Source organism: Buteo buteo, chromosome 1, assembly GCF_964188355.1.
Source record: "Buteo buteo chromosome 1, bButBut1.hap1.1, whole genome shotgun sequence".
Classification (NCBI taxonomy): domain Eukaryota; kingdom Metazoa; phylum Chordata; class Aves; order Accipitriformes; family Accipitridae; genus Buteo; species Buteo buteo.
In genome coordinates, this window is record NC_134171.1 from 84,843,910 (window position 1) to 84,856,529 (window position 12,620).

A 12,620-nucleotide genomic window follows, 5' to 3' on the forward strand; every position below is an offset into this window, starting at 1 on the left:
GGTGGGGCAGGGAAAAAAATAAAAACCAAGTTTATTTCTGCTCATTTCCTAGAATACACCTTTATACTCCTAAGACTTGAGGAGTCAGCTAAAATACAGCAGAGGAAAAACCCCTGCACATCACACACCAGCCATTTGAATTTGTCAAAAACTGCTTTGGTTAGCTCAAACAAAATCATCCTAACTACAACATTCAGCCTAAAAGAAAACACTGCAAGCACTAAGATGTATTATAGGCATGCTTGGTTTCATGGCTCGTTTTTAGCCTGGTGTACAACTACTACCCAATGTGAAAATAAGGTGACACAACAGTTAAGTAATACCTCCACATGGCATTAGCTCTTCAGATAGTTACGAGCTTAGGATTGCATATGGAGATGGGGGGGGCGGGGGAAAATGTGGCTGAAAAACATCTGGAATACTGAGATAACCTCTCTGAGTACCGATTAACACAAAGCACTAACTGCTTAGTGAAAACAGAAAGGAAATGCTGCCCTTCATTGGTCAAGCACGTATTTTTTTTCAAATATTCCTGTCAACACTGCACAATGACTGCATAGAGGTCACCAAAATTCACACACAAACACCAAGACATATTTACATTCACTGGTAAGGCTAACCACACATTAAGGAAGACTTTTTTTTTCCCCTAAGTACACGTTAGTTAAATGACCTTATCCAAACCACTTGCTAGCATTAAGTCCTTCCCCACCCACACAATTAGTATTCTTCCTCAAAACATCAAAAGTTTCTGACATGACAAAGATGACCAGGATAGGTACTGAAGCTCTATAGATACAGCACATCTTCAAGATGTTGATTCAACTCGGTCACCTAAAATGCCACACCATCAAGAAACCAGAAGCACATCATCACTTCAGAAAAAGAGCAGAATGCCCACCAAGGCAGCCGTGGATTCTGCCTCAAATCGCCTAAAAAACTAGTATCAAATTTGTGTAATTTTTTTTTTTAAATCAAAGTTAAAATGGCTTGTTTCTCTAACCTCAGAAACAAAGTCTTCTTACTTATCATGGATCTGCACCATTGATTTTTTCAATTCCTAAATCCAATTTCCAAATCAGCTATAGCCTGAATAAGCACAAATAGTTTTGGTTTTAAAACACAGATAAAGAAAAAAAAAAATAGAAAAACAAAAACCAAACATACATAATCCCCCTTGCCTTCAAAGTTGACAGATGAGGAAATTCTCTCAGCTAAATCTCTTCCAGAGAAATAATGCTGTTTAAAGAACTAATTTACTACCTTAAAACACAGGTTGTTTGGCCCCAGCCTGCACACACGAGTTGTGTTTATACTGACATTTCCTGGAGAAAGATCTGCGGAAGTAAACAAATTTACATGGCACTACCAATGCCTAACCCCACCTTTTGCAGTGGTCATTTTATGCAGGGGGCTTCTTGTTAAATCCAGATATTCACTAATAACTTTAATTACACAGAGCAGACAAAAGAAATCTTCAAGTTGGTTTTTGGTTTGTTTTTTTTTAGAAAATATGCACTAGGTCTAACCAGACACCATTTATCAGCTCTGCATACCTAGACCCTTTGCCATGCACATAAAGACCCTACTTAACCTTTGCTTACCACCTCAGCCAGCTAACAGTACACTCAATTCTCCTAACTAGCATATGAATTCTAGTAATGTAACTCCCTTAGATAAGGGGGCATATGCTAGTCATCATCTATAGGGAGATGCCAGTAATGATAGAAAAGGAGTTACGCCGGGAATGGCAAAGCCAGCCAAATCTTCATTCCAGTTTTCCAAACCGATTTTGCCGGAATCTAGTCTGGGGAACAATAAGGAAGGGATGTTTGTTAAACATTTTTGGCTAATGCTTCCTGGGGTCGGGTCAGCTACAGCAGATTTCATTATTGTGAAACTTGGTTGCAGGATTCACCTACCAACATCCCGATCGGCCCTGTTACTTCAGTGATTTTTTAGAAACATCCTTTCACAATTCCAGGCCACCTCTAACGCTACTCACCTTCAGAGACAATTAATGGATGCTAACTCTCAACAGTTATATTACATCATACTTACCCTATCCCTCACGCAAGATAAAACAAGCACGTCACCCATAGCACCAACCCCGTTAAAACATTTGCCCTAAGAGAGGGCTTTATGTTGGGTCTACATAACATACAGGTAAGAACCGGTGTTTCTGAAGTGTCATGATAAGGTTCTTTCCGGAGACGGAAAAGAAGTCTGCCATGGACCCTGCTGGGGCTCACCTGTTTTTTGGGTCACATCAGGTGAACTGATGTAAGGTAACTATTGCTATGCCGAGCTACACATTGCAGTAACTATACCGATGAGGAAAATGCCAAAATCACCTTAGGTCTTAAACAAGGTTGGTTTTTTTCCTAAGGAATTTCACCATTATTTCTTCTTTTGAAGGGAAGAAACAAAACGGTACAGGCAAGAAGCTGCCAAAGTAGACAGCAAGAAAAGAATTACAGCATAAACAATGCAGCAGAATACGAGACTGAACTGTACATCAGCATGTCGCACGCTAACAAGGACAGAGCCCAATTAGTTGCATGTTCAGTCACGTATTTGAAGACACAAGGGGATGAAAGTAATAGTAGTACAGACAACGTATCATACAGCGGTCAAGCAAGACATACCGGCTCTTTAGCAGTGCTGCAGAATCCAAAGGCCTTACTCCAGGATTCTAATTAAGACAGTTGGGATTAAAAAAAAAAAATTTAAATAAATTTTGTGTTTCAGATCAACAGCTCGCTTTAACACTTAAGCAGTTAAAGCCTTTTACAGTTCTAAGTATTACAACCACGTGCCTGCGACGCTCTTGAAATCACACCTCTAAGTCCAAGTTTTCAGGTTAACACCTTATATCTGAAGCTAAAGAAGTTAAGAGTAGCTTCTTCTGCATGAACAAATTTTAGAAGACTGGTGGTGTTTTGGTTTTTTATTCGATTCATCTTAGTAGTTCAGTTCAATTGCTAATTCAATTGCAGCTGAAAAAACAAAAATGAACTTTTATTTACAGCGGCTATGAGGCCCAAGTAAAAACAAGAATGCTTAAGAAACAGCCAAAATATCTCAAAAAACATCCTTTGCACGGGATAGCGCTTTCAGGTATAGCTAATGTTACTGAGGATTACGTTTAGGAAAGCTGATTTGCACGTCATATGAGAATCCAGTAACATACCATACCAGTCAGAAAAAATGAAAGGAAGAACAGAAATAAGCACACACAAATCCAAGACTGATCTACATCTAATCATCACGAGACTTTTTGCTCACGGAGAAAACCGAACTTACAGACTCTTAAAATTGATACGCTATTAGGAATACCAATTGTAAACTTTGCTGCTAGCAGCAAACATCCTGTGAGTTCAAAGACTTGAAATAAGCTTGTAAACACTTTTTATTATACAATTAAGCCTTTCTGTGTTTAGTAAGAGAAGCCCTAATCCACTCTGGATATCAGATTTTTAAGTAGTAACTTGCTACTAGGACTTATTTTCCACACTACTTTGCTATTTATTGAAGACTAATGTTTAACAAAATCAGTGCATACAAGAACACTTTCGACAAATCTGCATATTTTTGTTTTTCATTTGAGCCTCTTCAGAGGAACTGCTAAACCATGTTTTCACAATAAAAAAACCCAAACCTGTAAAGTTCCCAAACAATAATAATCTTCCCAAGTTTCACATTATAAGCCAGCTTTCATTTGTCTAACCTGCTCTTCCCCCAAACACTTTTTTTTTTTTTTTTTTGACTCCTGTCCTGAAAAATCATTCCTTTAAGCAGCTCAGAAGACAGACCTTTGACTTGACCTAAGGCACAAATCTGACAGGCATTTTTCTTTGTATTTGTTTCACATATTTACATATCAATAATAAGCTATGCTAAATGGGGGGCAGAAGGTACACTGTACAAAGCCCCGCTAAAAAGTTAAAGCAGCTTCCCATTAGGGCACTGGCCCAACACTGTAGTCTTCTTCAATGACACTCCTCACACAACTGTGATCAAGAACAGAGATGCACCTTCATCTTATACTTAAAACATCTAACACGTCAACCAGTTAAGTTTCCCTATGTGTCACTGCACCTATCCAGTTCTTGCCTGAAAGCACACTCTGTGAGTTACCACCCGATCGAAGTGGCACTGCAGTACTATTAAACAACAGTACAGCTCCTTAAACAGCTTAAGAGACTACCTCTACGCAAACTGAAACATTTCACTTGTTGTATGTGACAGTTCATAAACTGAGGCAAGAATTCTGCCAGGAAGCATGCAAGCTGACCTCCTCCACTATGTAACTTCTACCGTCATTCTTCTCTTACCTTAAGATTCCTCTTCCTGTGTACCAAAAAGACTTGCCTTTTTTTTTTTCTTAACTGGTAGTTAGGGAAAAGGCAATTGGCCATTTACAGACAATACTGGACCACGCTACGTAGAATCTTGGGTTTTTTAGCAAGCAGCCATTTGCTGCAATTTCAACAAGCAACTTCGGAGGTTGCCATTAATATTGTAGTAGGAGCTCACTAAGTTGTTGGTATGAAATTTCAACTTAACCTCTCCCAAAACTCTACCCAGAGCCTATGCTTCCACACCAAGATCTAGTAGAGTTTAGAAACAGACTGAGATGGAGACATCTGATTACAACTTTTTATTCCATTCCATCAGCTCAGCAACAACTAAGCCAAACAATACCTTTCCACTCATGGTGGTTTTGTGATTCAGCATCTGCCAGGTTTCCGACTGTAACTCCTTTGACTTGTTGCTACTGTACTCCTGATTTTTAGAAGCTGCCTCATCAGTAGTCGAATCTAGAAGCACTCTGCTTCAGAGATTAGAGAAGTCTTAATGTACTAAGCATGGGAAGGGCAAAAAATAGCCTAAGACAAACTGCCTTAAATTTACAGACATAATGAAATGAATGGCTGGGAGGGAACACCATCTTATGCAGTGTTTCCACAACAGTTTCCATTTACAGCAAAACCATAAACGTTGATTTCTTTGTGTTTTTCATTTTATGTGCCTTCCAGACTGCTAGTGGTCAGAAGACCACAATCCAACTGCTGAAAGCCACACAAGCTATGCACATCCCAAGTAAGTCTGAACTAAAAGAAAAAAAATTAAAGCCCAAACAAATAAAAATACCACAGTAGAAACAAACTTTTTTTTTTTTTTTTTTAAAGCTTCTAAAAGCCAAAATTAAACATCAGGTTGCTTTCAGACAAGAAAAAACTCCCTTTCACTGAGAACACTCATAACACATTTCTTCCCCAGGAGCTGCTGGGAACTACTCTGAAGTTAGATCCTCTGCTCCATTAATCAGGCCATCCTCATGTTCACATTCCTAAAAACTGTGATTTCAGCTGTGCATATTCTACAAGCTCTATCATTTCATCCTGAAGTCACTGGGAGAAAGACTAGAACAGTTTTTTGCAAGCACCCTGAATGATCAAGAAAAAGAATTATATGAAGCTGGTAAATGACAAAACATATGCTATCCTTAACTTCATAAACTCAATATTATTAACTTGTTTATCACTTACTTGCCTCTGCTTAATATTTAATTCCAGACCACCCAGACTGGGAAAGCCTTCACTTACTATGAATAAGACAAAAAACGGCACAGAATCTTCCAGATGCCAAAAATGCCTTCCCAGCTATCGGTATCTATAGCACGTGTCGTTCTGTCAAAAAAAGAAAAATGAAGTATTCTTCTGCTGCTTCATGATAGTTTAATGATCTTTTTTATCTCTCTACAGGTCTCAAAGCATATTAAATAGGTACCTATGGCTATGTAAGGGACAACACGCAAGCACAGGCTCACCTCACCTAAAAATACATATACTACTCAGTTGCCTCTGCCTTTCTCGTCATGCCACACACAGCAACATCTGAAAGTTATCAGTATAAGGAGCCATTTGGAAGAGCGGCTATGGACCACAAAATAAGTCTGCCTACGATTTTGCCAGTAAGTCTCACTTTACGTGAATTCTGTCGAAGGCTGCCGTCATATACAACTTATCTCAACGCTTAACTATCAACCGATGCATCTGCTAAGTCATTAGGGGGCCTTCATCCCTTCACCACACACCACCGTAGCAAAACTCCAGGGACTCTGTTCAAGAGAGTAAGAGAGTTCTTCAAGTATCTGTAAGACAGCTAGATAGCACCGTTCGGCACGTAACCACGGCTGCCTATCTTACAAGTTTTGTACCTCAAAAACTTCTACCTACGTGATGACACATGCTTTCCTAAAAATAAACACTACAGAAACAAAATACCAGGCATAATTACTTGTTAATTGAGACGCACTCATTGTGTGCAATTTGTCTCACAGAAGTTGGATAAAATGCTTCTTGAATCAACTTCTGCAGAAATAAACTGCAGAGTGCTTCTTAACCGTGGAAAAACCTATCACCATCTTAGCCCAGCCCTTCCTAAAACTTATCAGATTCTTCCTTCCCTTTCTTCCTGCTTGTTTTAATTTCTAAGACAAAAGTAAATCTACCACTTAAAAGCCAAACCGCTTAGGAACGAAGTTCAAAGAAAAACTTACAAACCTGACGTGGACCTTTTTGAGGACGCTATTCAAAAAAAAGCGGAAGTGAACGTTCAGCTTAGAAAGTTACAGAATCAAAACTCCTCGGCAAAGCAGCTCTCTGTGACTACGTATGCAAGTAAGAAAGGGGCTTCAAGACCTGCTCGGCCTCTTCCAGCGATACCTACCTGAGAAACCTAACGATAAACGAGAGCAAGTCAACAACGCTTGCTGGCGCTCGTTTCGGCGGTGCGTCGAAAGGGCGGCTGCCGTCAGGTTCAGAGAACGCGCCGGAGGAGAGCGGAACGCCCAGGGCTCTAAGCCAGCCTTCCCTTCGGCCGCGCGCTCACCTGCTTTTTCTTCAGGAGGATCTATTCCCGCGACTAGGAGCGCAAACAGCTTCCTACCAGACCTCGGGCCTATCTCCGAAACCCTGCTCCCGGCCCTGTTCCCACCGGTATACGCTCTCCCGCATGGCACACGCGCCGACGTCGAGCGACGCCGCGACGTTTCTCGGGCCTTTCCCTTCAGCAGCGCCACGGTAAAAAAAAAAAAAAAAAAAAAAAAAAAAAAAAAAAAAACAACACCACACGTGCCCAAAACCACAGAACCATGGACCCACCGCCACCTGACCCTCCCGGCGACCCTCCGACCCCCGGGTCCCTTCCACGCCTCCCACCCGGGACACACCGACACCCCACACACACACTTCCCCACACAGAAACCGGCGGGGGGGGGGGGGGGACGGGGGGACTGGCCACCGCTCCCGCCGCCTTCACTGAGGCGAGAGATGCGCGGAGCCCCCCGCCAGGCCCGGCCGCGGCTCCCCGCCGTGCCCCGGCGGGCGGGCGGGGGGGACCCGGTCCGGTGCCGGTGCCGATCCCGGTCCGGTCCCGCCCCACCACGAGGCCGCCCCCGGGCGGCGCGGTGCTGCCCCCTTCCTGCCTCTGCGGCGGGGGAGGCGGGAGCGGGCAGGAATTATGAAACCGGAGCAGTAGGGCAACCCCGCGGGGCCGGCCCCTCCACGGGCATCGCCGTCCCACACCCCCCCTCCACGGCCACGGCCAGGCGGAGCAACCCCGTCCCCACAGCCTGCCCCCCTCCCCGACCCCGCCATCCCCCCGGGGGTACCTCAGAAACCTCTTCTTCTTCCTCTTCCTCCTCGTCTTCCTCCTCCTCCTCCTCCTCGCTGCCGTTGTTGCTGCTCTCGCTGCCGCCGCCGCCGCTCTCGCTGCTGCTGGCCGGCCGGCCCGCCCGCCCGCTCCGCTTCGCCTTCGTCGGCGCCGCCTTCTTCTTCAGCAGCAGGTCGCACACCCGCACCAAGCCCCGCGGTGCCGCCGCCGCCGCTGCCGCCGCCGCCCCGGGCGGGCACGACGGCGGTGAGGTACCGGCGCCGCCGTTCAACCCCTCCGGGGGACCGGGCCCCGCCGTGGCGCTCCCGGCGTCGCCGCCGTCACCGCCTCCCTCCGCCGCCGCCGCCACCGAGCCGGCCGCCTTCTCCATGGCCGCCGATCCGCCTCGTTCAGCGCCGACGCCCGGTGAGGAGAAGGAAGAAGAAGAAGGAGGAGGAGGAGGAGGAGGCACCCGGGGCCGCCGCCGCTGTCTCGGTCACCTCTAGCGCCGGCGCCGCACCACTTCTCGCGATACTTGTCGTCGCCGCCGCCGCCTTCGGCGGCAGCAGCAACAGCGGCGGGCGCCGCTCCCGCCGCCTCCGCCCCGCGCTCGCCCGCCCGCCCCTTCCTTCCTTCCTTCCTTCCCTGCCTCCCTCCCTCCCTCCCTCCCTCCGCCGCCCCGGTTCAGCGCGGCCTCGGCCCGGCGCCGCGCTCCCCCGCCGCTCCCCGCTCCGCCGGCGGCAGCCTCCTTGGCGGCGACCCCCCCCCCCCCTCTCTCTCCTCCTCCTCCTCCTCCTCCACCGCTCCGTGCGTGCTTCAGTCACCGCCCCGGCGCCGGAACCGCCGGCGACGTCATCACCCGCCGCGGCGGCGCTCTGAGGCGGCTTCCCTCCTCTCCGCCCGCCCTCGCAGTGGGGATGGCGGCCATCTCCTCATCCCCGCCCCGCCGGGCGAGCTGCTCTGTGGAACGGAGGGCAGGGGGGAAAAGCCCGGGAGGGGGAGGTCTGGGAGTCGCCGTCGGAGAGAGAAGGCGGTTGGGCAGGGCGGCTGCTGGGCGGCCGCTCTCTACCGGCCGAGTTGCTGCGTCAAAGGAAATGGCAGGAGAGGGGTAAGAGGAGGGGAGGGGGGGGCCTCGTCAAGCAGCACTTTTCGGGGAGGGGGGGGGCGGCCGTGCGGGTGCAGGGGACGCCGTGGGCGGGAAAACTCCTCAGGAAACGGCCAAGGCGCGAGTAGGGCCTCAGCTGGGCCCCACCGTGAAAGCACGACAACCCCCATTTCCAGCCGCTGGCGGTGGTCCTCCGTACGGTGCGTGCTCCCTGGACGCCCTGGGCTTCAAAGGCAACCTCCTCAGCCCTGCTCTAAAAGAAAGTCGGTGGAGGACCACCAAAAAAAAGTAGGAAGCATCAGGCTGCCTGTGTCACTTTGACCATGCGCTTTAATGACATCCTTTAAACTGTGTCACCATATCCCGTTTCCTCCTTCAGGCCCCCCCCCAGCCCAGACTTCCATCCCCAAGATGTGCTTGGGACAGTCATACTCAACTTTTTGTGTGGAAAAACATGTCGCCTGCATTGATGCCGGTCAGGTCCTGCAGTAACAAAAGGCTTGTGGCAGTTAAATACAAGCAACCGGCGAATGCTCGCTGAAGGAATGGGCTTTTTTTATTATTATTATTTTCCTCTTCCTTTAGATCTAATGGAAATCAACAGGGAAAAACGTTAACCACAGAAACACATGACTGTAAAGATCGGTAATGGCTCTCATGTGCTGGTACGCTGTGGGTGTTTTGGAATTGGCGTTCCAAACCGCCGGTGTCTATTCCAGTTACGTTTCAGGGAAACACAAAGAGCTTGTTGTTACTTGATTACTTTACCCTTAAATGCTGTGTTTTGTCATCTTGGGATAATGTTAGAAAGCACCTGTCATGTCTGCAGCACCTCTGAAATGAAACATTGCTTTTAAAAAAAATTCTCAAAGAAATAACACTCGTCACAAAAGCAAGCCTGCACAGTTTCCCCCCAAATCTTCACGTTCCTGACATCCCACCAAAACCTACCTCTTGTCACATGCCTTTATATGTTCTTAATAAAAAGACTGCATTAGTGGTAACAGCACCACCGTTAAGTTACGTCATTTCTAAGTCATCTGGCTATAACTGTAGTTCTTAACCTCTAGTGTTCAGATGCGAGGAATAAACTGAACATTCCAGTCACCTACCTACTACTTCCTGGTATGACTGCACAAAAATCTCAAAAACGGCGCGAGATGCGTGACGGCAGATCAGCGAGACTAATGCTTTTGTCCTCTTGTGGCAAATGCGTTGATTTTTACTGATTTATGTAGAGATAACAAGCACAAATTAAGCATTTCTTACTTGTTGCAATCACAACAAGCAGAAAACAGAATTGCAAGTGAATATAGGTAACCTCAGCCTTACCACCTGAGATTCATGGTGTGGGCGTGAAAAGGATGTCACTTTTTTCAAGTGATAAGCCTGGAAAAGTGACCTAGTTTTCATCGTTTGATCCAAGAGTTGACTGACTTCTTTAAACAAAACAATCTCTGAGACTTCTTTGGCCGTACAAGCAGCCAGGCAGAGGAACAGATTGTCCGAATGCACCAAATGCCCCCGCTTGGATTCAGGAAGGGCGGTTGCAGGACTGGATTTTACCCTTTGAGCTGTTAGCAAGGAGTTGCCCTCTCTGTCCCTTTCCAGTGCAGCGTGAGGTTGGGAAATGGCATCGAAGGGTCGGTCTGCCGCTGAGCTGATCGAGGCCAAGCGGGGCTGCAGTAACGCTCAGTTCGGTTGTGTTACAAATCTGCATTTTAATACTGAGCTACAACATTTGCACGTTACTTCAAGAGTCCGTTTAAGTTGTTAGGCTTGGAAAGGGTATTTTGTGCCATCCAGCCCAGTTTCTTGCTAATGAAAGCGACCGTGTTATTTTATCACTCTGCGTTGTATTCTCAAGCCCTGAATCAGATGGGAGTAGTTACAAACCACCACTTTTGTTGGCACAGGCAGCATGGACTATCTGAGACTATTTGTTCAGTTTCTTTTATGATGGTGACCTCTGCTCTGATCAAAGAGTTGCTCCTTCTAATCTTGCACTGTAGAGGAAGTTGTTTTTCTCCATTTTTGTAATGTACAGTTTATACCTGCTCTCCCTACCACCCTTACTAGTTTGAGCCTTTTGTGAGTGCAACAGCAATAAAAGCACTTGTGGTCTTTAGAGAAGCTCAGTGTCGGATTCATTGGGCTTATAAGCTTTGATTTTGTCACGGGCAAAAGCTGCTAACAAAAGTCAACTATCAGTCCTGTGATGGTCTGAGCAAGAGAACGCCTTGGGAAGGCGTGAAACTTCTCCGGGTTGCATAACAGCGCTTTATATTTTAGAAAACCAAAATAAAACATTCTCATAGGTACCATGATAATCATCAAGATGGGCTTATAATGAAAGACTAAATAATGGAGACCATTTTTTTGTATCCCAGTTTCCATATGGGTGCATGACCCAAAGCTGTGTTTCCTGTTCATAGGGCTGCTAGGTAATGCATTATATAGCAATGGAAAGTCGGTATAGGCCCTAATCAGGGAAGTAATACCTAACATACATTTCCTTTTGTGAGCCTGTAAGGTTGATTAACTCTGGACATTTGGGTTTGTTGCTGGCATAAAGCTGCAGGAAATCTTGAGAAAAATAATAATCCTTTGTTATGCCTTTGATCTGTGACTCCTACTTCAGTATTTACTCATTTCCCTTCTGGTTCTTGATCCCTCCACCAAACACTCAATATAAATATTGGGAAAACCTGAGGTTTGAACTCAGCGAATGCCTTCAGGCATGGCCTCGTGTATGCCACATTCTTTAAAAAGTTGTGTGGGACAACTCACTTGTTTAAACCTATGCTGTGGTATAATTATCTGTATGGATCTGCTTTCAGTTTCATTTATAATTGCTGGAAGCAGTATCATCATCAAAGTCAGGAAGCAGGGATATTGAGTTTTGTTTGGAATTATAACTAATCAAGGAACCGAAAAAGTTATTCCTGGTTTGAGTTTTAGTAACCCCTCCAGCACACACACACACACACAGAGACACGCACGTAACATGCAAGTTTTCACACCCCGCAAGTCTGTGACTTTTTCCCTCCACCTGCCCTCCTGCCCTAATTTTACATGTGCACCCTCTCCCTCCCGGTTCGTACACGTGTCAGCTAACTCAGCCCACCTGTGCTCGGTGCCATGCCATCCAGCAGTCCTAAACACCCTCTGTTCACACTCAGCTCTTATTTCTAGGAGCTTCTGAATGACAATCAGAACTTCTGAAATTATCACTTGAGGGCTGGAGAAAAAAAAAGGGTGGAAGAAGGTATCTCATTCTTGATGTGCAAAGATTAAATAATCTAGCTTTTAACTTCAATAACTTTTGTTGTAAATGCACTGAAATGGCACTTCTGAATCACTGAAATAGTTTTCGTTTTGGGAAGGGGTGAATGTATTTTCTCTCTGTATTTGTTTTTGTGAAAACTTCCTGAATTTTTAACTCAAACTCGGGACTGCTACGACTGCAACAAGGCTGCCTTTTCCCATTGTCTCACTCCAGCAGTTTCAGTATCGATTTTTCTCTTTTTGTGAATACAACTGCTTCAGCTGACTTCCTCTAAGTGCTAAAGAGTGACTGCCTCTTAAATAGGGCGAATGCTGTCAGCCTAAAACCACACCCCCCATGTTTTTGTCTCTTCGTGGCAAGACTGAGTATGTCCAGTTACAGTATTTGTCACCGTAGGAGGAACATGGGAAGAGCACAGCAGTTCTACATCTCCGGATGAGATGATTATCCGAATGAGCTATGAAATTAATCCAAAAACCAAATCATGCCAGTCTTACTGGTTATAGGAGGAGTGAATTCATTGGTTATCTTTGATGCATACGGTTTTGCAGCTCTTGCAGCTTC

The 12,620-nt window shown here is 46.0% G+C and overlaps 1 protein-coding gene across 5 annotated transcripts in view; it reads right to left on the bottom strand.

The window, feature by feature from the left end:
• ANKRD17 (ankyrin repeat domain 17) overlaps nt 1–8,285 on the bottom strand; it is a 96,631-nt gene extending 88,346 nt beyond the window's left edge. For 4 of the 5 annotated variants that reach the window (XM_075039386.1, XM_075039379.1, XM_075039362.1 and 1 more), the window contains exon 1: nt 7,682–8,285. In XM_075039386.1, the coding sequence (XP_074895487.1) occupies nt 7,682–8,053 (372 nt within the window). In that variant the 5' untranslated portion in view covers nt 8,054–8,285. Of the gene's footprint in view, nt 1–6,738; nt 7,195–7,681 lie in introns of those variants that run through there. The other variant, XM_075039375.1, reaches the window with a different exon arrangement.
• Nucleotides 8,286–12,620: the final 4,335 nt, after the last annotated feature.